The 25,363-nt window shown below is 45.9% G+C and overlaps 1 protein-coding gene across 2 annotated transcripts in view; it reads right to left on the bottom strand.

Moving 5' to 3' along the window:
• Positions 1–25,363, bottom strand: part of ptprn2 (protein tyrosine phosphatase receptor type N2) — a 205,656-nt gene that overhangs the window by 78,102 nt on the left and 102,191 nt on the right. For both annotated transcript variants that reach the window (XM_076972719.1, XM_076972720.1), the window contains one exon: positions 10,617–10,681. In XM_076972719.1, coding sequence (XP_076828834.1) covers positions 10,617–10,681 — 65 coding nt within the window. The remainder of the gene's footprint in view (positions 1–10,616; positions 10,682–25,363) is intronic.

The following is a 25,363-nucleotide window of genomic DNA, read 5'->3' as shown; positions in this document are numbered from 1 at the left end:
TCTAATGTTACTTGCAGTCTAATGCTAACCACAGTGTAATGCTAACTGCAGGCTAATGCTAACTGCAGTGTACCGCTAACCGCAGTCTAATGCTAACCGCAGTCTAATGTTAATCGCGGTCTAACTAACACTAAATGGACTAACCCTAATGCTAAAATCTGTCAAATCTCTACACCCCCCCACACACACACCTCCTCCACCCCCACCCCACCTCCTCCATACCCACTCCGCCCTCACTGTTTCCACCCCCCTTCTCCAACCACACCCTCTCTAGCTCCATCTGTCCTCACATAGGCCCTTGGCATGTACAGGTGCTTTCTGAAGTGATCACATGGTCATCAGTATGTGATCACATGACCACCACACCTGTATGAGCTTGCTGGACATCCTCCTGCAACCGTAGAGCATTAATATGATACATCTCTCATCTTTCATGTGGAGCACTCCCACCTGTTTAATATGGAGCTCTCCCACCTATCTGAGGCCTACGCTAACAGGCTAACACTAACAACTATTCTGGGAAGGCTTTCCACAGGATTTTTGGCATGTGTCATTGGGACTTTGAGCCCATTCATACAAACAAGTGTTTGTGAGGTCAAGCAGTCATGTGGTATGAGGTCACCTGGCTCACAAACCATGTTCCAATTAATCCCAAAGACACTGAAAGCACTCAGGGCCCTGTACAGCCCACTGAGTTCCCTCCACACCAAACTCACCACACAACGCGTTTACGGAGCTCACTTCCTGTACCGGGACACAGTCCTGAAAGGGCTACCAAAAGCTGGAAGCACATTAGTGTCTAAAATGTCTTGTGTGCGCGAGCATTAACATTACCCTTCACTGCAGCTCAGGGCCAGAACCTTGAAAACCCATCCAAACCATTCTCCCTCCCTACACCACCAAACTTTACTCTCAGCACTCTGCATTCCAGCAGGTAGCATTTTCCTGGCATATGCCAAACTGAGATTCATCCGTCAGACTGTCAGACAGTGAAGTGTGATTCATTACTCCAGAGTACTAATTTCAACTGCTCAAGAGCCCAAGACTTACACTACTCACTCCAGAATTTACACTACTCACTTCAGAATTTACATTACTCACTCCAAGACTTACACTACTCACTCCAGAATTTACACTACTCACTTCAGAATTTACATTACTCACTCCAAGACTTACACTACTCACTCCAGAATTTACACTGGTCACTCCAGGACTTACACTACTCACTCCAGAATTTACACTACTCACTTCAGAATTTACACTACTCACTCCAGAATTTACATTACTCACTCCAAGACCTACACTACTCACTCCAGAATTTACACTGGTCACTCCAGAATTTACATAACTCACTCCAGAATTTACACTACTCATTCCATCTGATACTTGTGCAAAGTGATCTCAGGCTGGTGAGCAGATGTCACTGGTGCACACATCACTCAGCTCTGCAGATGTTCCACAGAGAATCAGCATGGTGCTGGTGGTAGTGAGCGATGTACCAGAGGAAGTGTGATTCTGAAGGCTACACGCTTCAGCGCGGGCCAGTCCTGCTCTGTGAGCATGGTGTACTGCTTCAGACTGCGTGTGCTCTTGTTCCTAAACTTTTCCATTAACAGCACTTACCTCCAGCAGGGCAGGCAGGTTGTGACCTGGCTTGTGGAAGGTGAAATCCTGACCAGGTGAGTTCCTGTGACTCTTCAGCACAACCACTGCCCGTGACTGGATGCTGCATGGACAATTTCATGCACCTGTTTGCAATGGATTTGAACACAGAACATCCCTCATCCTCTTACACCTCCAATGTGGTAAGTTTGTGTTTTCAACAAAAATGTTATACCTGTCAAACTTAACCAAATCCCTCTTAAGAAAATCTATGACTGGCTCCATGTAAACTACAGTGATATGTGTCCCACTTATCTTAAGACTAGCTGTAGTTACATGATAGCCTGACCTGAGCTAGAATGACCCACATCTTCACAAACTGAGCTAAAGTAATCAGGGCTAGCAAGAAATTCCCATTACCTGTGCTATCACAAGCCAACCTGGAATAGCCTGGATTAATCCGGAATAGCATGATCTGAGCTACTATTACTTATCACAAACTGAATTAGAATGAATCCAGCAAGAAAAGAGAAAAATGTAGCGTTACACAAGTCACGATGGCAGTAGGTGTCAGAGTCTGAGATGAAAGAGAAACATAAGTTCATATGTTTCAGCAGGACTGCAGTGTGTACAGTGCCAGGCTCTATGCTCGGATGCCTGTCTTTATCGTAGTTCTTTGTCTGTTGAGCCCAAACACACACACTCCTCACATGGTGGGTTTATGACCACAGCCTCTATTTTGAATGCTGTTGAAAGCAGGATCATAAGGGCTTCAGACACATCAATACTGGCATGATTACACTCTCCCCTCCACTGAGAGGCCTCATGAATATTTATCATTGTGAATGCAAGTTCTACTTCCCCTCTTAGACACACACACACACACACACACACACACACACACACACACACACACACACACACACACATACACACCACGCACACATACCCTTCACTTAATTTATTTCTGAATATTAACAGGTGCATTATGTCCCTATGCAGACTGACAACACTTGAGCTAATCCTGTTATTGTCTCAGCCAAGATGGCTGCTGCTTTTACTAAAAGCGGTAAAAAGCCTTTTGTTCTGATGTTTTTTAATCTAACCGATCTCCCTGGAATCACAGAGCTGTTGTGTTTGTCTCACGTCGGCATGGCGACAACTCTAAGAGGCTGAGGATTTATTGAGGACAGGGCTGGGATGAAGGGGTTGTATTATCATAGTTCCAGCCTTAAACAGGAAGTGCCTGTTTTCAACAGGAAGTCTGTTTCACATTAATCCTTAGCAAATGAGCATGTCTGGGTTTTCTTGCATAATGGAAACACGTAGCACAAAGGAAGAAGAAAGACACAACAGGCCAAGCTGCCAAGACGCTCTGTGCATCACTACAAACGGCTTCACAGAAGACGAGAGCCTCAGAGAGCCAAAGGTGACAAAGGGAGTGTCTCCATGACAGCACAGAGTGGGATTATGATTCGGACATGACAGAAGTCAGATTAAACACTCTGGGATTGGAAGTGAGACGTACAGTATCTGAGGGGCAGTCCCACTGTACTGGTCCGTGTGTGACCCTGCCTGCCCGTTTGTGGTAGGAGAATTGGCTTCAGGATCTCTAGTTCATGGGTTTTGGTCAAGATGGTGCACAAAGCATCGTGTTGCTACTTCATGAAGAATCAGTAGTTGGTGTAATAAAATTATTTTTGCAATAGCAACAGATGGACATGACAGCAACTGTATAGGTCTGACCATTTAAAATGACCCATTAATCAGACAATTATCAGTCAATTATTGAATATATCAATCAAGTCTGTGCTGAATGAATCTGTGGTGAATGAGTCTGTGGTGAATGAGCTTTTAGTACTTCAAGGCTGTGCTAACAGTGCTAATTTCATTAGTGATGCTAGCGGAAGTAATGGTGTGGTGGGCGGGGCATGTACAGAGCTGGTCAGAGGGCAGTGCTCAGGTACACAGAGACATGCCAGAAAAGCGCTAAAGAGACTGAACATCAGGAAGGCGGCAGACCAGATGGGATCTGTGATGGCGTTCTGAATGCCTGCACAACCCAGCTGGCTCTGGTATTTGCAGACGTTATCAGCCTCTCCCTCACACATCAGTCCAAACAGGCACCAATGTTGCTGTCCCAGTTCGCCTCTCAGTGACTGACGCTCTGGGACTCTCACATCATTTGTGATGAAGTGGTTTGAAGAGCTTCTGTCTTCACTGACTCCCTGGATCCTCTACAGTCGGTCACTCCCCCCTCCACCAACGACGCCATCACACACCTGCTCACTCTGACTCACCTGGACAGGTCATTATGTTAAGATGATGTTTGGTGACTACAGCTTAGCATTTAAACCCATGATCCCCTCCACACTCATCACCAAAATGGACAAATCTGGACTTCAAACATTCTTGTCACTGGATCTCCTGATGGTAAAACCACAATTACACACACACACACACACACACACACCACACATACACACACACACACCACACATACACACACCCACACCACACATACACACACCCACACACACCACACATACACACATACCCTCACCCACATACACACACCCACACACACCACACATACACACACACCCTTACCCACACACACACACATACACACAAACCCTCATCCACACACACACACACACACACACACACACACACACACACACACACACACACACACACACACACACACACACACACACACACCATACATACACACACACACACCACAATTACACACACACCACACATACACACACACCACAATTACACACACACCCTCACCCACATACACACACCCACACACACCACACATACACACACACACACCACACATACACACACACCCACACACACCACAATTACACACACACATACACACATACACACACACACACCACACATACACACACACCCTCACCCACATATACACACACCCTCACCCACACACACACACACCCTCACCCACATACACACACACCACACATACACACACACCCTTACCCACATACACACACCCACACACACCACACATACACACACACCCTTACCCACACACACACACCCTCACCCACATACACACACCCACACCCACACACACACACACACACACATACACACACACCCTCACCCACATACACACACTCACACACACCACACATACACACACACCCTTACCCACACACACACACATACACACAAACCCTCATCCACACCCACACACACATACACACCCTCACCCACACATACACACACCCTCACACATACACACACCCACACACACCACACATACACACACACCCTCGCCCACATATACACACACCCTCACCCACACACACACACACACCCTCACCCACATACACACACACCACACATACACACACACCCTTACCCACACACACACACACCACACATACACACACACCCTCACCCACATACACACACACCCTCACCCACATACACACACCCACACACACCACACATACACACACACCCTCACCCACATACACACACCCACACACACCACACATACACCCTCACCCACATACACACACACCACAATTACACACACCACACATACACACACACCACACATACACACACACCCACACACACCACACATACACACACACCACACATACACACACACACACACACACACACCCTCACCCACTCACACCCACACACCCACACCCTCATCCACACCTACACACACCCACATACACATACACACCACACACACATACACACACACCCTCATCCACACCTACACACACCCACATACACATACACACCACACACACATACACACACACCCTCATCCACACCCACATACACACAGACACACCCACCCACACACGCATACACACCACACCCACACACACACCCAGGGGGTAGACAGGGGAAAGGTAGACAGCTTCAAGTCTGCTCAAGTTCAGTGGGAAGCAGTGAGAGAGCTCTCTGCTGGACTGCTCTCTCTTTCCCATGAACCGTTTTCTCTGCTGGACTGTTCTCTCTTCCCCATGGACTGTTCTCTCTGTTGGAATGTTTTCTCTGCTGGACTGTTCTCTCTTCCCCATGGACTGTTCTCTCTGTTGGAATGTTTTCTCTGCTGGACTGTTCTCTCTTCCCCATGAACTGTTCTCTCTGTTGGAATGTTCTCTCTGCTGGACTGTTCTCTCTTCCCCATGAACTGTTCTCTCTGTTGGACTGTACTCTTTCCCATGGACTGTTCTCTCTTCCCTATGGACTGTTCTCTCTTCCCTATGGACTGTTTTCTCTGCTGAACTGTTCTCTCTTTCCCATGGACTGTTCTCTCTTCTGGACTGTTCTCTCTGCTGAACTGTTCTCTCTTTCCCACGGACTGTTCTCTCTTCTGGACTGTTCTCTCTGCTGAACTGTTCTCTTTCCCATGGGCTGTTCTCTCTGTTGGAATGTTCTCTCTGCTGGACTGTTCTCTCTTTCCCATGGACTGTTCTCTCTTTCCCATGGACTGTTCTCTCTTCTGGACTGTTCTCTCTGCTGAACTGTTCTCTCTTTCCCATGGACTGTTCTCTCTTCTGGACTGTTCTCTCTGCTGAACTGTTCTCTCTTTCCCATGGGCTGTTCTCTCTGTTGGAATGTTCTCTCTGCTGAACTGTTCTCTCTTTCCCATGGACTGTTCTCTCTTCTGGACTGTTCTCTCTGCTGAACTGTTCTCTCTTTCCCATGGACTGTTCTCTCTTCTGGACTGTTCTCTCTGCTGAACTGTTCTCTCTTTCCCATGGACTGTTCTCTCTGTTGGAATGTTCTCTCTGCTGAACTGTTCTCTCTTTCCCATGGGCTGTTCTCTCTGTTGGAATGTTCTCTCTGCTGAACTGTTCTCTCTTTCCCATGGACTGTTCTCTCTTCTGGACTGTTCTCTCTGCTGAACTGTTCTCTCTTTCCCATGGACTGTTCTCTCTGCTGAACCGTTCTCTTTCCCATGGACTGTTCTCTCTGTTGGAATGTTCTCTCTGCTGGACTGTTCTCTCTTCCCCATGGGCTGTTCTCTCTGTTGGACTGTACTCTTTCCCATGGACTGTTCTCTCTGTTGGACTCTTTCTCTCTTCACCATGGACTGTTCTCTCTGCTGGACTGTACTCTTTTCCATGGACTGTTCTCTCTTCCCTATGGACTGTTCTCTCTGTTGGACTCTTTCTCTCTTCACCATGGACTGTTCTCTCTGTTGGACTCTTTCTCTCTTCACCATGGACTGTTCTCTCTGTTGGACTCTTTCTCTCTTCACCATGGACTGTTCTCTCTGTTGGACTCTTTCTCTCTTCACCATGGACTGTTCTCTCTTCCCTCTTTTTGGTTACATTATTATCTTGTATATTCTTAGATGTCTTATACTGAGTATATCATGTGGGCTCATGTGAGTTGTCTCAGCATTTTCACTGCTTGTTGTACATTGTGTATGTTTATGTATGTAATAAATAAACTCTGATTTGATTTATAACATCAGCTACTGTGATGTAGCTATACAGAAGAGTTTATGGACAGTCTGGTGAATATAATAAGGTGATGGAAATTCTAAATAATTTTAATTCAAGATTTCCATGAAATCACCACATCAGTCTGTTAGCTAACATTCATAACTCTGCTCATCTGTCTGATAGATAACTGATAACCAAATTCTTCTCTTTCTCTTTCTCTGCCTCGGCTTTCCTTACCTCTCCCCCTTTTCTCTCTCTCTCTCTCTCTCTCTCTCCCGTCTTTGTGATGTCCATTGTGATTGACAGTGTGTCTGACATTCTGTTGTGGCAGCCAATTGAATCAGTAACACATACAATGGCTTACTGCCATTAAAAGCAATCATACACACACATGCGCATGCACACACACACACACACACACATGCACACAGATGTGGTTATTATGTGTTTGTGTTATGTTGTCAGTTCTTGTTTATCAGACTCAAAAAAGATGTTCATTTTGGAATTGAAATAAAACCCTGCAGCTTATTTTAAGCATTTTGATCTGGAAACTGAAACAGTCCTGAACTGAAGCAATCCTGAACTAAAACAGTTTTGAACTGAAGCAGTCCTGAACTGTAAAAGTCCTGTACTGAAACAGTCCTGAACTAAAGCAATCTGTATGGAAGCATGTATAGTGTGTGTATGGTAGTGTATAATTATTATGTATATTATGGTATGTATTGTACAGGTATGGGACTTGTATGGGTATGTATAAGTATTGGTATGATTTTGGTACTGTGGGTATGGGTACAGTACTGTATTTTTTTATTTGAATGGGTATGGGTATTTAGCTGTATAGATATGTGTGTGGTACTTTATGGGTATGAGACTCTATTTATGTGAATGCGGTTCTGTCTGGGTGTGGATATGTATATGTGTGTGGTTCTGTGCAGTTATAGAATGATGTGGGTGTAGGACAGTGTGGGTGTAGGACTGTGTGGGTGTAGGACAGTGTGGGTGTAGGACTGTGTGGGTGTAGGACAGTGTGGGTGTAGAACAGTGTGGGTGTAGGACAGTGTGGGTGTAGAACAGTGTGGGTGTAGGACTGTGTGGGTGTAGGACTGTGTGGGTGTAGAACAGTGTGGGTGTAGGACTGTGTGGGTGTAGAACAGTGTGGGTGTAGAACAGTGTGGGTGTAGGACAGTGTGAGTGTAGGACTGTGTGGGTGTAGGACTGTGTGGGTGTAGGACAGTGTGGGTGTAGGACAGTGTGGGTGTAGAACAGTGTGGGTGTAGGACTGTGTGGGTGTAGAACAGTGTGGGTGTAGAACAGTGTGGGTGTAGGACAGTGTGAGTGTAGGACTGTGTGGGTGTAGGACTGTGTGGGTGTAGGACAGTGTGGGTGTAGGACAGTGTGGGTGTAGAACAGTGTGAGTGTAGGACAGTGTGGGTGTAGAACAGTGTGGGTGTAGGACAGTGTGGGTGTAGGCCAGTGTGGGTGTAGGACTGTGTGGGTATAGAACAGTGTGGGTGTAGGACTGTGTGGGTATAGGACTGTGTGGGTGTAGAACAGTGTGGGTGTAGGACTGTGTGGGTGTAGAACAGTGTGGGTGTAAAACACTGTGGGTGTAGGACTGTGTGGGTGTAGGACTGTGTGGGTGTAGGACTGTGTGGGTGTAGAACAGTGTGAGTGTAGGACAGTGTGGGTGTAGAACAGTGTGAGTGTAGGACTGTGTGGGTGTAGAACAGTGTGGGTGTAGGACTGTGTGGGTGTAGGACTGTGTGGGTGTAGAACAGTGTGGGTGTAGGACTGTGTGGGTGTAGAACAGTGTGGGTGTAGGACTGTGTGGGTGTAGAACAGTGTGGGTGTAGGACAGTGTGGGTGTAGAACAGTGTGGGTGTAGGACAGTGTGGGTGTAGGACAGTGTGAGTGTAGGACTGTGTGGGTGTAGGACTGTGTGGGTGTAGGACTGTGTGGGTGTAGAACAGTGTGGGTGTAAAACAGTGTGGGTGTAGGACAGTGTGAGTGTAGGACTGTGTGGGTGTAGGACTGTGTGGGTGTAGGACAGTGTGGGTATAGAACAGTGTGGGTGTAGGACTGTGTGGGTGTAGAACAGTGTGGGTGTAGGACAGTGTGGGTGTAGGACAGTGTGGGTGTAGGACTGTGTGGGTGTAGGACAGTGTGGGTGTAGGACAGTGTGGGTGTAGGACTGTGTGGGTGTAGGACAGTGTGGGTGTAGGACAGTGTGGGTGTAGAACAGTGTGGGTGTAGGACAGTGTGGGTGTAGGACAGTGTGAGTGTAGGACTGTGTGGGTGTAGGACTGTGTGGGTGTAGGACAGTGTGGGTGTAGGACAGTGTGGGTGTAGAACAGTGTGAGTGTAGGACAGTGTGAGTGTAGGACTGTGTGGGTGTAGGACTGTGTGGGTGTAGGACAGTGTGGGTGTAGGACAGTGTGGGTGTAGGACAGTGTGGGTGTAGAACAGTGTGAGTGTAGGACAGTGTGGGTGTAGAACAGTGTGGGTGTAGAAAAGTGTGGGTGTAGGACAGTGTGGGTGTAGAACAGTTTGAGTGTAGGACTGTGTGGGTGTAGAACAGTGTGGGTGTAAAACACTGTGGGTGTAGGACTGTGTGGGTGTAGGACTGTGTGGGTGTAGGACAGTGTGGGTGTAGGACTGTGTGGGTGTAGAACAGTGTGAGTGTAGGACAGTGTGGGTGTAGAACAGTGTGAGTGTAGGACTGTGTGGGTGTAGGACTGTGTGGGTGTAGGACTGTGTGGGTGTAGAACAGTGTGGGTGTAGGACTGTGTGGGTGTAGAACAGTTTGAGTGTAGGACAGTGTGGGTGTAGGACTGTGTGGGTGTAGGACTGTGTGGGTGTAGGACAGTGTGAGTGTAGGACAGTGTGGGTGTAGGACTGTGTGGGTGTAGGACTGTGTGGGTGTAGGCCAGTGTAGGTGTAGGCCAGTGTGGGTGTAGGCCAGTGTGGGTGTAGGACAGTGTGGGTGTAGAACAGTGTGAGTGTAGGACAGTGTGGGTGTAGGCCAGTGTGGGTGTAGGACTGTGTGGGTGTAGAACAGTGTGGGTGTAGGACAGTGTGGGTGTAGGACTGTGTGGGTGTAGGACTGTGTGGGTGTAGGCCAGTGTAGGTGTAGGCCAGTGTGGGTGTAGGACTGTGTGGGTGTAGAACAGTGTGGGTGTAGGACTGTGTGGGTGTAGGACTGTGTGGGTGTAGGCCAGTGTGGGTGTAGGACTGTGTGGGTGTAGAACAGTGTGGGTGTAGGACTGTGTGGGTGTAGGACTGTGTGGGTGTAGAACAGTGTGGGTGTAGGACTGTGTGGGTGTAGAACAGTGTGGGTGTAGGACAGTGTGGGTGTAGCACAGTGTGGGTGTAGGACTGTGTGGGTGTAGGACTGTGTGGGTGTAGGACTGTGTGGGTGTAGAACAGTGTGGGTGTAGGACTGTATTCTCTCAGAATATTGCAGTGTTGCATGTTGCAAAGCTTCATGTCATCATAGCTGAAAGAGGAAGAGGAGGGTGAAGGTGCTTTCTCCTGACTTACATCACTCAGCCCCGCCTCCAGAATCTTCACACCCCTCTCTTTCTCCAAGATTCCCTTCTGCTCAACTGTGTCATAGAAAGAGAGAGAGAGAGAGAGAGAGAGAGAGAGAGAAACATGGAGAGAGAGAGAGAGAGAGAATAAGAGAGAATAAGAGAGAATAAACAAAGCAGGGAGATTCTCTTCACAGATGACAGTGATTGTGGTTCTGAACAACTGCATTTTGAACAGAAAACAAGATAATGAAGAATCTCAGTGTCCATTTGTCCAGCTTGCAAGTTTGTCAAATGTTAATTTCTATGGCCAAAATACATATAAATTGACTGGGTTAATAATCATTAATTAATAATTAAACTCTGAGAGAGCTGATCTGTAAAATATGATTTTTTTTTTCTCTAAACAACACCGTCCACCAAACACGACATCTAATAATCATCTGATTCACCATTAGGTCTGTGAACAATTACTGGAATCAGTGCAAGCCTTGCTTGGTCTACGTGTCCCTGTTCTATAATCAAAAATGCACTTAACACAATTGGATGCAAATGTCTGCTCTTCAAACACATGAATATGTGCAAATGTAACATGATTAGATGCTTCTGTTTAAAATCAAAGCAAAGACCTGTTATCTGAGCTGGAGGTGCGGGCCTAGAGACGCTGGCTTTGATTTGCCTGCTTGTCAAGGCAGGTTTCATAAAACATTTAAAATAAGAGTCTGGATCAAAGGGCTTTACACAACTTACACAACCAGGAAAATAATCACATGCTGTAAAACCATAATTGACTTTATTTGTGAGAGGAGACAGAGAGAGATAGAGGGAGGGAGGGAGAGAGAGAGAGAGAGAGCATGAGAAAAGAGCATTAGTGTTTAATACAGAGAGAAGCATTAGTGTTTAATACAGAGAGAGAAGTGTTAGTGTTTAATACACAGAGAGAGAGAGAGAGAGAGAGAGCTGTTAGTGTTTAATACAGAGAGAGAAGTGTTAGTGTTTAATACAAAGAGAGAGAGAAGTGTTAGTGTTTAATACAGAATAAAGGATAGTATAACACTGAAAGAGCAAGAGAGCTTGAGAGGGAGAGAAACAGGGAGAGAAAGAGAGTAAAAGAGAGAGAGAGAGAGAGGGAGGGAGTGAGAGAGAGCGGTGGAGCATAAAGGAGCAGGGCATTCTGGGAACAGGAGTGAATATTCCCAGATGACCACTATGCTAATGAGGCCATCTGAGAGGTTCAGCTCTGCTCTGGTATTCTGGAAACTCTTTAATTATGGCTTTAATCTCACTAACCCCATTCCTTTACTGTTACAGCGCTTGTAATTAAATACAACAGATCAATCAACCAGAGATGACTCATCACATCAGTCTAGACCAATCAACCAGAGATGACTCATCACATCAGTCCAGACCAATCAACCACAAAGGACTCATCACATCAGCCCAGATGTAATCACTATCTTCTCTCTCTTTCTCTCTCTCTCCCTCTCTTCTCTCTCCCCCTCTTCTCTCTCTCTTTAAACACCCTCCCATCCCCCAGGTGGTCTTATTCCTCCCTCCAGAGTGACCAATAAATTTCAAGAGTGACCAACCAGTCTGACCAATAAACTGTCAACATTTTACATAAAACCCCCAAATCCTGAGACTGACACTAATCTTGACTGACATGACAGACCCATAAATCAATCAATCAGTCAAAGTTTATTTACAGAGTGCTGATTTACAGCTGATTTAATGATACAGATTTACACACGTCTGATGCAGCCAGAGACCACAATGGTGAGGAAGATCTCACCACCACCGACTGAGAGGAAGAACCTCAAGAGGAACCAGGACTCAGAAAGGGTGTGCTCCTCTACTCCACACCAGACATCATCATGTGCATCATGTGTACAAAAAATGATAATAATGTGCACTGTGAATGATATAAACAAAAATAATAATCACAGATAAACCTAGTAGAAGGTTCACACAGCGGCCTTATACTGACATTAAAAGTCTATGTCTGAGGCAAGAGCTTGCCTAGTGTGTGATGACAGTCGAGAGCTTGAACAGGGGAAACAGACCCGGCGTCTTGATTTGGTTACTAGTTCATTTGTTCATTGATTAATTTATGGTGTGTCATCAAGGATCTCCCACTAGAACTGAGCTACATGGCTCTGTTCCGTGGAACTGTTTGAGATATGGTGCAGGCAGATTACGGCAGTCACTAAACAGGCCCTGAAAGTCATAATCACACACCACTTCTCACACACCACTGCAGGATGTGATCATTGTATCTTCTACAAGAGATCCAGTCAGCTTTAAGTATTGAGAATATGAGTATTATGAGTTACACATTATGTCCTGTCAGGTGAATTTCCAAAACATCGACTTCCTCAACAAACCAGACTGTTCTGGTTATATGTATATATGTACCCATATACTTGATCAGTTGTGCTTAGCCCAGTTCTAGTTTTAATCTGGGTTTGGTCTTTGTAGACTAGAGTTAGTTTTAATCTGGGTTTGGTCTTTGTAGACTAGAGTTAGTTTTAATCTGGGTTTGGTATTTGTAGTCTAGAGTTATGTTTTAATCTGGGTTTGGTATTTGTAGTTTAGAGTTAGTTTTAATCTGGGTTTGGTATTTGTAGTTTAGAGTTAGTTTTAATCTGGGTTTGGTCTTTGTAGTCTAGAGTTATGTTTAATCTGGGTTTGGTCTTTGTAGACTAGAGTTAGTTTTAATCTGGGTTTGGTCTTTGTAGACTAGAGTTAGTTTTAATCTGGGTTTGGTATTTGTAGTCTAGAGTTATGTTTAATCTGGGTTTGGTCTTTGTAGACTAGAGTTAGTTTTAATCTGGGTTTGGTCTTTGTAGTCTAGAGTTATGTTTAATCTTGGTTTGGTCTTTGTAGTCCAGAGTTATGTTTAATCTGGGTTTGATCTTTGTAGACTAGAGTTAGGTTTATACTGGGTCTGGTCATTGTAGTCATCGTAAACCAGAGTTAGGTTTAATACTAGTCTGGTATTTGTAGTCACTGTAGTCTAGGGTTAGGTTTAAATCTGTGCCTGCTCTTTGTAGTCTATGGTTAGGGTTAATCTGAGTCTGGTCTTTGTAGTTGCTGTAGTCTAGGGTTAATCTGAGTCTAGTCTGTGTAGTTGCTGTAGTCTAGGGTTAATCTGAGTCTGATCTGTGTAGTTTCTGTAATCTAGGGTTAATCTGATTTAGTTGCTGTGGTCTAGGGTTTTATAAATGTAGAACTAGAGGTTGGCCACTAGGGGGCAGGACGCTGGCACGGCGGTGGGTGAGGGGTTGGCATGGAGCAAGTGTATTTGGCACAGTGTATTTGTTGCTGTGTGTGCTACTGTCAGGGTTACTGCACTGTTGCTATGGTTACTACATGTGTCATGGTTGCTGCAGTGTTACTATGGTTACTGCATGTGTAAGGGTCACTGCTGGGTTGCTGTAGTTACTACATGTGTCGGCGAGAGCTGCTACCTCTACCCAGTTATTTTGCACACCAGTGGGATACAGTCAGATCAGCACAGCTGCTGATCAGACCATGAACACCTTTTAGAATCAGTCAGACTGATATCAGACTGTGAATGCCATAGAGATGCAGTCAGAACAGACTATGAAGGTATCAGAGATGCAGTCAGACTGAGATCAGACTGTAAAGGTCTTACAGATGTAGTCAGAACAGTCGATGATGGTATAAGACATGCAATGAGACACTAAACCTTGAAGGCTTCAGAGATACAGTCAGACTCAGATTAGACTGTGAAGGCCTTAGAGATGCATATTACACTCAGATCAGATTTTGAAGGACAAAGATGCAGTCAGACTCAAATCAGACTACAGAGCACAGGGCTTTGAGATGCCCTCCCAGCTGACAGAAGGCACTTTAAATGTAAATGAGACTGCAGACAGAATCAGGCAGTGTTGGGCACTCTGGGGAGCACATGGAAGAAAAAGAAATACGTTTGGTGGAGGAGAATGAGAGAGGGACGGAGAGAGAACAGAGGGAAGGAAAGAGGATGGAGGGAGGGAGGATGGGGAAGAAAGGATGGAGGGAGAGAGGATGGAGGGAGAGGGGATGGAGGGAGAGAGAACAGAGGGAGGGAGAGAGTATGGAAGGAGAGAGAACAGAGGGAGAGAGAGAGGATGAAGGGAGAAAAAACAGAGGGAGGAAGGATGAATGGAGGGAGGATGGAGGGAGAGGTAAGCATTGTGTTTTGGAGTGCCCCATGCAGGATAGCGTGTTTGTGCTGAGAAGTTAGTGGTGCGCTGGAGCAGATATCAGGTATCAGGCTGGTGTGAAACAAGGCGGCACAAACTGAAGTGTGACGCACCGTCTCAGGTCTGGAAAGACACAGCTGAGGGTTTTAACAGTGAGGTCAAAGCTAGCACTGCTGCTAACATCAAAAGAGCAGTGAGAGAATAATGACAAGAATCGTCGCCCACGTGAGAAACATTTCCCTGTAAGAGACATCAAACACCAGCCCTCTGCACCACAGACGGAGCACAGCAGGGCATTCTCCTTCACATGTGCCCCCCCACCTCACATCCCCCCCACCTCACGCACCCCCAACACACACTTCATATTTTCTGTTTTGTTTAGCGCAAATTGTCTTGACTTTCCCTATTATTCAAGACAGCCCGTGAAAACACAGTTGTCAAACTTGATTTTCAAGTCATTTCTCAAGTTGCTGTTAATTACATCTCAGTCAGAATAATTTGGTTTCTGACGAGCGTTTTTCTGTTCCAGCTGCTGCAGTCGTCGCCGTCACAGTGTCATAACACCTTCAGTCCACACCCTCAGGCACACATCAAATATTTAAAGCAGATCTAAATGCTACGGGTGGAGAGGCCAAGTCCCCAGACCCACCAGCTGTAGGACGTCTGGGGCTCCAGACCAGCCTGGACCACAGGAGCTCAGCGTCAGCACCACGCTACCTTCATTCAACTCCACCGTTCCAGAGATGTGAAGATACAGACGTGAAGCATCTTTATGTGTAAACAGTCCCAGACTCACATATCTGAACTGGTTATTACAACAACCAACCCACACAGCTTCTTAAGCTTGTTAAATCCTGTTAGTTAAATCCTCTACTACATTAAATAAGACGTATATTAGTAAAGGTCTTTAGTGTGTTAGGTAAACCTTTTACTACATTTAGACGTACTACCACTTAGAAATGATCTATGGACTGGTGTACTGGTGTGTGTTGTACTGGTGTGTGGTGTACTGGTGTGTGGTGTACTGGTGTGTGGTGTACTGGTGTGTGTTGTACTGGTGAGTGCTCTACTGGTGTGTGGTGTACTGGTGTGCGGTGTACTGGTGAGTGTTGTACTGGTGTGTGCTGTACTGGTGTGTGTTGTGCTGGTGTGTGCTGTACTGGTGTGTGCTGTACTGGTGTGTGTTGTACTGGTGTGTGCTGTACTGGTGTGTGGTGTACTGGTGTGTGGTGTACTGGTGAGTGTTGTACTGGTGTGTGCTGTACTGGTGTGTGCTCTACTGGTGTGTGGTGTACTGGTGTGCGGTGTACTGGTGAGTGTTGTACTGGTGTGTGCTGTACTGGTGTGTGTTGTGCTGGTGTGTGCTGTACTGGTGTGTGCTGTACTGGTGTGTGTTGTACTGGTGTGTGCTGTACTGGTGTGTGCTGTACTGGTGTGTGTTGTACTGGTGTATGTTGAACTGGTGTGTGCTGTACTGGTGTTTGCTGTACTGGTGTGTGGTGTACTGGTGTGTGCTGTACTAGTGTGTGTTGTACTGGTGTTTGCTGTACTGGTGTGTGGTGTACTAGTGTGTGTTGTACTGGTGTGTGTTGTACTGGTGTGTGTTGTACTGTGTAATGTTAAAACCGGGTGTCAAATGTGCTTATTTCCATGGTAACTGAATTGATGGACAGATATGTGTAGGTGTGGGAGGAATGTTCTGGGTGGGTACAGAGTACTCTGTAGTGGTGATGTAGGTTCCAGAAAATGAAACTGAATGTAATTACACCTGATCAACCAGGTTTGACTCCAGGGTACAAGAATGCAGTGTGGAATATGAATGTTAATTCTAAGCATTCTTATGTCTCACATAAGTTACTTTAATAAATGCAGCAGCGCTGGTGAAATCAGCCTGATTCCATCATCTTCCCATCCCCCTCCAGTTCACTAAAAGCCCCAAAACCCTGGAGATGCTGTGGGGGCACAGGGTATAGGGTATAGGGTACAGGGCACAGGGTATAGGGTATAGGACACAGGGCACAGGGTATAGGGCACAGGGTGCAGGGCACAGGGTATAGGGCACAGGGCACAGGGTACAGGACACAGGGTACAGGACACAGGGCACAGGGCACAGGGTACAGGACACAGGGTACAGGACACAGGGTACAGGGTACAGGGCCTATCTGCAGTACCATAGATGTTCTTTATTGAAAGACTTCAGCATTTCTGCTGAGAGAATACAGACATCATATCTGATTGGATTATAAAGACTCACACCTCATTTTGATTTTTGTTGAGGTGGAGGCCTGACTGGGCTTATCAGGAGTAAGTGCTCTCTCTCTCTCTCTCCCCCTCACTCTCTCACTCTATTTCTGTCTATCTATTACTGTTCCTTTTAAGCTATCACCCTCCCTCCATCTCTCTCTGGCTCTCTTGACCCCTCACTCTTCCTCTGTCTCTTGCTTGCCCTCTCACTCTCCATCTTGTTTGCTCTCTCCACCTCTTTCCTTCCCTCCATAGCTCTGATTCTGCCATCAGAAAGTCAAGATGTCTGAAGGACTTAAACAGACGATGTTTTGAACCGACGGTTGAGAGTGACAATGAAAAATAACAAGTAACCAGTAGTTGGTCAAAGTCACACAGGACATGAAAATATACAAACTATACGTGTATAATTATAGACGATATACGTACAATTACAGACTATATGTGTATAATTATAGACGATATACGTACAATTACAGACTATATGTGTATAATTATAGACGATATACGTACAATTACAGACTATATGTGTATAATTACAGACTGTATGTGTATAACTACAGACTTCAGCTATATAGTTACAGACTATAAGTGTATAATTACAGATTATACGTGTATAATTATAAATATTCCCATGTGTGCACCACAACTCCTTAGTGATCACTAGTGTGTGTGTGTGTGTGTGTGTGTGTGTGTGTGTGTGTGTGTGTGTGTGTGTGTGTGTGTTTTCACTGCACAGATGGGTAAATGTAGAGGACAAATTTCAATTGGGGGGAAAATCACAATTGACAAATATGACATGTTTACATTACATTTACAATATAATTACAGACTATAGATGTACAATTACAGACTATAAGTGTATAATTACAGACTGTAGGTAAACAATTACAGGCTATAAGTGTATAATTACAGACTGTAGGTAAACAATTACAGGCTATAAGTGCATAATTACATGTTTATGACACTGAAGTAGCAACCTTTTTCAAACAGGTTTAAATAGTTTGAACTTGATTCTTGGTCTATAAGGGTTTTGTGTGGTTAGGTTTCTGTATGTCCCCCAGGGGGCGCCAGACCAGTGGTGGGTGGATGTAGGAGTGCAGGTAGGGACAAAGAGACCAAATGATTCACACAGAGTTGGTAACGGTCAGGCTGCTCTGACCTGCACTTAAACACCAGAGAGAACCGCAGAGAGACAGAAGTGCAGACACTGAAACACTCTGATCTCTTAGGAGTGTGTCTGAGTGGAGTTAGCTACATTCACCCTCACACCCCCACACATCCTCACATTCACCCTCACACACTAACATTCACTCTCACACCTCCACACACCCTCACATTCACCCTCACACACTAACATTCACCCTCACACCCTCACATCCTCACATTCACTCTCACATTCACCCTCACACACCCACATTCACCCTCACACACTAACATTCACTCTCACACCCCCACACACCCTCACATTCACCCTCACACACCAACATTCACTCTCACACCCCCACACACCCTCACATTCACCCTCACACACTAACATTCACCCTCACACACCCACATTCACCCTCACACACTCATATTCACCCTCACACACTCATATTCACCCTCACGCACCCACATTCACCCTCACACACTCACATTCACCCTAACACACTCATATTCACCCTCACACACTCACATTCACCCTCACGCACTCACATTCACCCTCACACACCCACATTCACCCTCACACACCCACATTCACTCTCACACTCACATTCAGCCTCATACACCCACATTCACCCTCACACACCCACATTCACTCTCACATTCACCCTCATGCACATACATTCTCTCACACTCATATTCACCCTCACACATCCACATTCACCCTCACACATCCACATTCACCCTCACACACCCACATTCACCCTCACACATACCTATATGCACACTCACGCCCTCACCCACCCACATTCACTCTCACACTCACCCTCACATACCTACATTCACTCTCACACTCACTTTCACCCTCACACACCCACATTCACTCTCACACTCACATTCACTCTCACACACCCACATTCACTCTCACACTCACATTCACCCTCATGCACATACATTCTTTCTCACGCTCATTTCCACCCTCACACACCCACATTCACCCTCCCACACCGACATTCAAACTCACACACCCACATTCACCCTCACACACTCACCCTCACGTTCACCCTCACACATACCCATATGCACCCTCACACACCCACATTCACTCTCACACTCACATTCACCCTCATACACCCACATTCACCCTCACACACCACATTCACTCTCACACACCCATATTCACCCTCACACACTCACACATTCACCCTCACGTTCATCCTCACACATACCCATATGCACCCTCACACACCCACATTCACTCACACTCACCCTCACACACCCACATTCACTCACACTCACATTCACCCTCACACACTCACATTCACTCACACACTCACATTCACCCTCGTGCACATACATTCTCTCTCACACTCTTATTCACCCTCGCACATCCACATTCACCCTCACAAATCCACATTCACCCTCCCACACCCACATTCAAACTTACACACCCACATTCACCCTCACATTCACTCTAACACTCACATTGACCCTCACACACCCACATTCACCCACACACCCACATTCACTCTCACACTCACATTCACCCTCAAACACCCACATTCACTCTCACACACCCACATTCACTCTCACACTCACATTCACTCTCACACACTCACATTCACCCTCATGCACATACATTCTCTCTCACACTCATATTCACTCTCACACATCCACATTCACCCTCCCACACCCACATTCACCCTACCACACCCACATTCACCCTCACGTTCACCCTCACACATACCCATATGCAACCTCACACCCTCACACATTCACCCTCACATGTTTACACTCACATTCATCCTCACATTCACCCTCACACCCTCACACATTCACCCTCACATTCACCCTCACACACCTCCCGATCCAGTGGTGTGGGGGTAGAGTTCAGTCCTGCACTAACACAGACGCTCCGCCCCACACATATTAAACCATTCAATGTAATTACACATTAAATGTACTTACCCATCACTGAGTGAGGGTGAAATAGAGAAAGGGAGGGATAGAGGGAGTAAAAGAAAGAAAGAGTAGGAAATAGCAAGAGAAGGAGAGTGCTGCTTGATGGATGATTCACATTGTCAATTTTTCATCTCCTGCCTGAAGGAATGCAGAATTTCTCTGAAAACAAATGACTGAGGTTCCTGCCATGCGGAGGAAACGCTGCTATGACCTCCTGGTTACAGCAACTCTGCCCATACGCCTCGCCCCGCACCCCACCCCCCAGTTTATGAATTAGAGATGTAGCACATTAAATGTGCCCTGCACTGGGGACACGTGGTGTGTATGGGTGGCGGTGCTGCTACACCTTCAGCTACACATCCATCAGTTCAGACACGTCTCCTCAGAAATATCTACAGATTCAAGTGGAGCTTCTTTTATCTCACAGAAAAGTACATGGTCAGCCCGCAAATGACAATGACGGCTCCATACAGGAGTTCTGATCAACCTGAGAGACCAAATCAAAGCAGCTTCTCAGAGTCACACACACACACGACAGAGAGACACACGGGGGGGAGAGATGATTAGTGCAGGGATAAAGATGAAGAAGGTACAAGAGAGACAGGAATGAAAGGATGGAAGGAAGGATGAAGGAGTGGTAGACAGACAGAGGTGTAGACACAGCTGGACTGAGACCTCGTTCACTCAGCCACTGTGAGCAGATCACTGGACCACCTTGGGTTAGGGTTAGCAATCATATTCAGCCCACTAATAAGCCCACACACAACCCAGGTCTGTGGAAACCCTTTGTGTGTGTGTGTGTGTGTGTGTGTGTGTGTGTGTGTGTGTGTGTGTGTCCACTCTCATCTCCCCAGCACACTAACAGCTGTCAGAATCGTTTTTTTTACTTATGCTGAAATGCTTTGAAATCTATTTCACGCACCATCCAGCAGGATTATTTATTAGCATTTCTGCTTCCTTATCTTGGGTTGCAATCGATACCTGATTGGCCCACCTAGGAAGAGGTTCAGGACACATTGCTTGATTGGTTTAAACATCACCTGGCAACCTGTGGGTGGTGGAGGGCGTGGTGTCATTTCTGGGGACCAGCTGTGAGCACTAATCACATCAAATCAATTAAACTGCTTTCAGATCAAATAAACTGCTTTCAGATCAACTATCCACATTTCTTTATTTTCACCTTATTGCTGCTCACAGCATTCTGTGTCCTTTTATGTACACACACATCTATAAAAGTCACACACACACACACACACACACACACACACACACACACACACACACACACACACACACACACACACACACACACTTCTTATAATAGTAAGATACACATCTGTAATAGCCACACACACGTTACTCACTCCAGCTCTAATTCTCATAGTGATCAAACAGAACCCACAACACAAGCTAACCCATTGGAGAATGGAAGTCACACCCTGAGACCTGCACACTTGTCACACACAAAGTGTGTTCCTCACACTATTTACACCATCACTCCCCTCACACTCCTCTCACCATCACTCCTATCACACTATTTACACCATCACCCCCCTCACACTCCTCTCACCATCACTCCTATCACACTATTTACACAATCACTCCCCTCACACTCCTCTTACCATCACTTTGGTAAGCACTTTGAGTTACATGTATGTATGAAAGGTGCTATACAAATAAAGATTATTATTATTATTATTATCACTCCTATCACACTATTTACACAATCACTCCCCTCACACTCCTCTCACCATCACTCCTATCACACTATTTACACCATCACCCCCTCACACTCCTCTCACCATCACTCCTATCACACTATTTACACCATCACTCCCCTCACACTCCTCTCACCATCACTCCTATCACACTATTTACACCATCACTCCTATCACACTCCTCTCACCATCACTCCTATCACACTATTTACACCATCACTCCCCTCACACTCCTCTCACCATCACTCCTATCAGACTATTTACACCATCACTCCCCTCACACTCCTCTCACCATCACTCCTATCACACTATTTACACCATCACTCCCCTCACACTCCTCTTACCATCACTCCTATCACACTATTTACACAATCACTCCCCTCACACTCCTCTTACCATCACTCCTATCACACTATTTACACCATCACTCCCCTCACACTCCTCTCACCATCACTCCTATCACACTATTTACACTATCACTCCCTCACACTCCTCTTACCATCACTCCTATCACACTATTTACACCATAACTCCCCTCACACACCTCTCACCATCACTCCTATCACACTATTTACACCATCACTCCCCTCACACTCCTCTCACCATCACTCCTATCACACTATTTACACCATCACTCCCCTCACACTCCTCTTACCATCACTCCTATCACACTATTTACACCATCACTCCCCTCACACTCCTCTCACCATCACTCCTATCACACTATTTACACAATCACTCCCCTCACACTCCTCTCACCATCACTCCTATCACACTATTTACACAATCACTCCCCTCACACTCCTCTCACCATCACTCCTATCACACTATTTACACCATCACTCCCCTCACACTCCTCTCACCATCACTCCTATCACACTATTTACACTATCACTCCCTCACACTCCTCTTACCATCACTCCTATCACACTATTTACACCATCACTCCTATCACACTATTTACACCACATTACACTATTCCTCCACTGTCTGATAATCCCAGTTCAGGCTGCTTCAAAAGAATCTTACAGTGGGATTAACCTACAATACATCAGATACATACACAGTTAGCGTGAATGTGAGTGTGTGAGAGAGACTGACAAAAACATCTGGCAGTGAGCCACAACTCATGGGCAACCAGCCAGGAGAAGGACACACACACACACACACACACACACACACTCACACACTCGCGCACACACACACACACACACACACACACACACACACACACACTCACACACTCTCACACACACACACACACACTGCTGACATTGACAGTGAATGCTCTACCTGTCATTTTAGTAGCAAATTATCTTCTAGACTCTCTCTCTCTCTCTCTCTCTCTCTCTCTCTCTGCCTGATCTCCTGTAGGAGGGCCAATTAGCACAGACTAACATTATAGCTTACGCTCTCTCTAAGACACACACACACACACACACACACACACACTCACTCACTCACTCACTCACTCACTCACTCACTCACTCACTCACTCACTCACTCACTCACTCACTCACTCTCTTACACATACATGCCCTCTCACTCTCTCTCACACACAAACCCTCTCACTCTCTCACACACACACAAACCCTCTCACTCTCTCACAAAACAAAGTCAACAAATTCATGTTTGCAGGGTTCATACACCTTTAAAGGGTGGAATTAAAGTACTTGTACGTCACTTTCAAGGTCCATTTCAATATTTCCCAGCACCTTAAACTTAATTAAGTTAAATATTTATACATATACTCGAAATGATTCGAAATAATTTGCTTTTTTATCACATTATTTAATGGTTGTTTATTTTCAAAATGCCCAATCTTAACGTCTTCACGTTCTCTCATGTTTCATCCTGGAATTACAAGAGGCTCGTATTTGTTAATGTAATACAAGAGAATTGTTCAGTCAGAGAGCTATTTGTTTTGAAATGAAGTAATTACAATTTCAAGCATTTTCAATTTCACTTTAGCCTAAATTCCAGCACTTTTCAAACCTGAAACACAAAGCAACATAAACATTCGTCAGGTAAGTGTTCATTCCCCTGTTTTGAGGGGTGTTTCTTTATACTACCTCATATCGTTACGGACAACACTGCAAAGAATGTGACGTGGCTAGTATAAACGCCTCCGCCGTTCGTGCAGGTTCACTTGAGGTGTGCGGAGTTGCGTGCTAGTCACTCGTGAAAGTATAATCCAGCCTTAACCCCTCCCCACAGTCCCCTAATACCTCGTACAGTCCCCTAACCCCTAACCCCTCCCCACAGTACCTTCTCCACTCCACATAGTCCCCTAACCCTTAACCCCTCCTATAGTCCCCTAATCCCTAACCCTTCCCCACAGTCCCCTAACCTGTCTGGACTGTGCATAGTCTCAGTCATTAAATGAAAATCATGTTTCATATAACCTTCCACAATGGATGTGTTCCGATTTATGATTAATCAATGTTTGGTTAATAGATCAGACAGACAGACAGGCAGAGAGACAGTGAGACAGACAGACAGACAGACAGGCAGAGAGACAGTGAGACAGACAGACATAGTCCTTTATGGATCCTTGAGGGAAATTGTTCTGTCACAGCCATAAACAGGATGCAGTAGAAGACAACACCAGGTCCTACAAGGACAAAAACCTCCCAGTGATTAGCAGATAAATGAATGAATGCTGACAAAATGTCCAGAGATTATCCCTGTGGGCCTGGGATAGTTTTACCATCTAACACGCCCCGTTACCATCTAACACACCCAGTTACCAACTAACACGCCCCGTTACCATCTAACACACCCAGTTACCATCTAACACACCCCGTTACCATCTAACACACCCAGTTACCAACTAACACGCCCCGTTACCATCTAACACGCCCAGTTACCATCTAACACGCCCCGTTACCATCTAACACGCCCCGTTACCATCTAACACACCCAGTTACCATCTAATGCACACCCAGTTACCATCTAACACTCCCCGTTACCATCTAACACTCCCAGTTACCATCTAACACACCCAGTTACCAACTAACACGCCCCGTTACCATCTAACATGCCCCGTTACCATCTAACACGCCCCGTTACCATCTAACACACCCCGTTACCATCTAACACGCCCCAATACCATCTAACACGCCCCGTTACCATCTAACACACCCAGTTACCAACTAACACGCCCCGTTACCATCTAACACACCCAGTTACCATCTAACACACCCCGTTACCATCTAACACACCCAGTTACCAACTAACACGCCCCGTTACCATCTAACACGCCCAGTTACCATCTAACACGCCCCGTTACCATCTAACACGCCCCGTTACCATCTAACACACCCAGTTACCATCTAATGCACACCCAGTTACCATCTAACACTCCCCGTTACCATCTAACACTCCCAGTTACCATCTAACACACCCAGTTACCAACTAACACGCCCCGTTACCATCTAACACGCCCCGTTACCATCTAACACGCCCCGTTACCA

The sequence above is a fragment of the Brachyhypopomus gauderio genome, chromosome 14 (assembly GCF_052324685.1).
Source record: "Brachyhypopomus gauderio isolate BG-103 chromosome 14, BGAUD_0.2, whole genome shotgun sequence".
Taxonomy (NCBI): Eukaryota; Metazoa; Chordata; class Actinopteri; order Gymnotiformes; family Hypopomidae; genus Brachyhypopomus; species Brachyhypopomus gauderio.
This window is presented reverse-complemented; position numbering and strand designations above follow the sequence as displayed.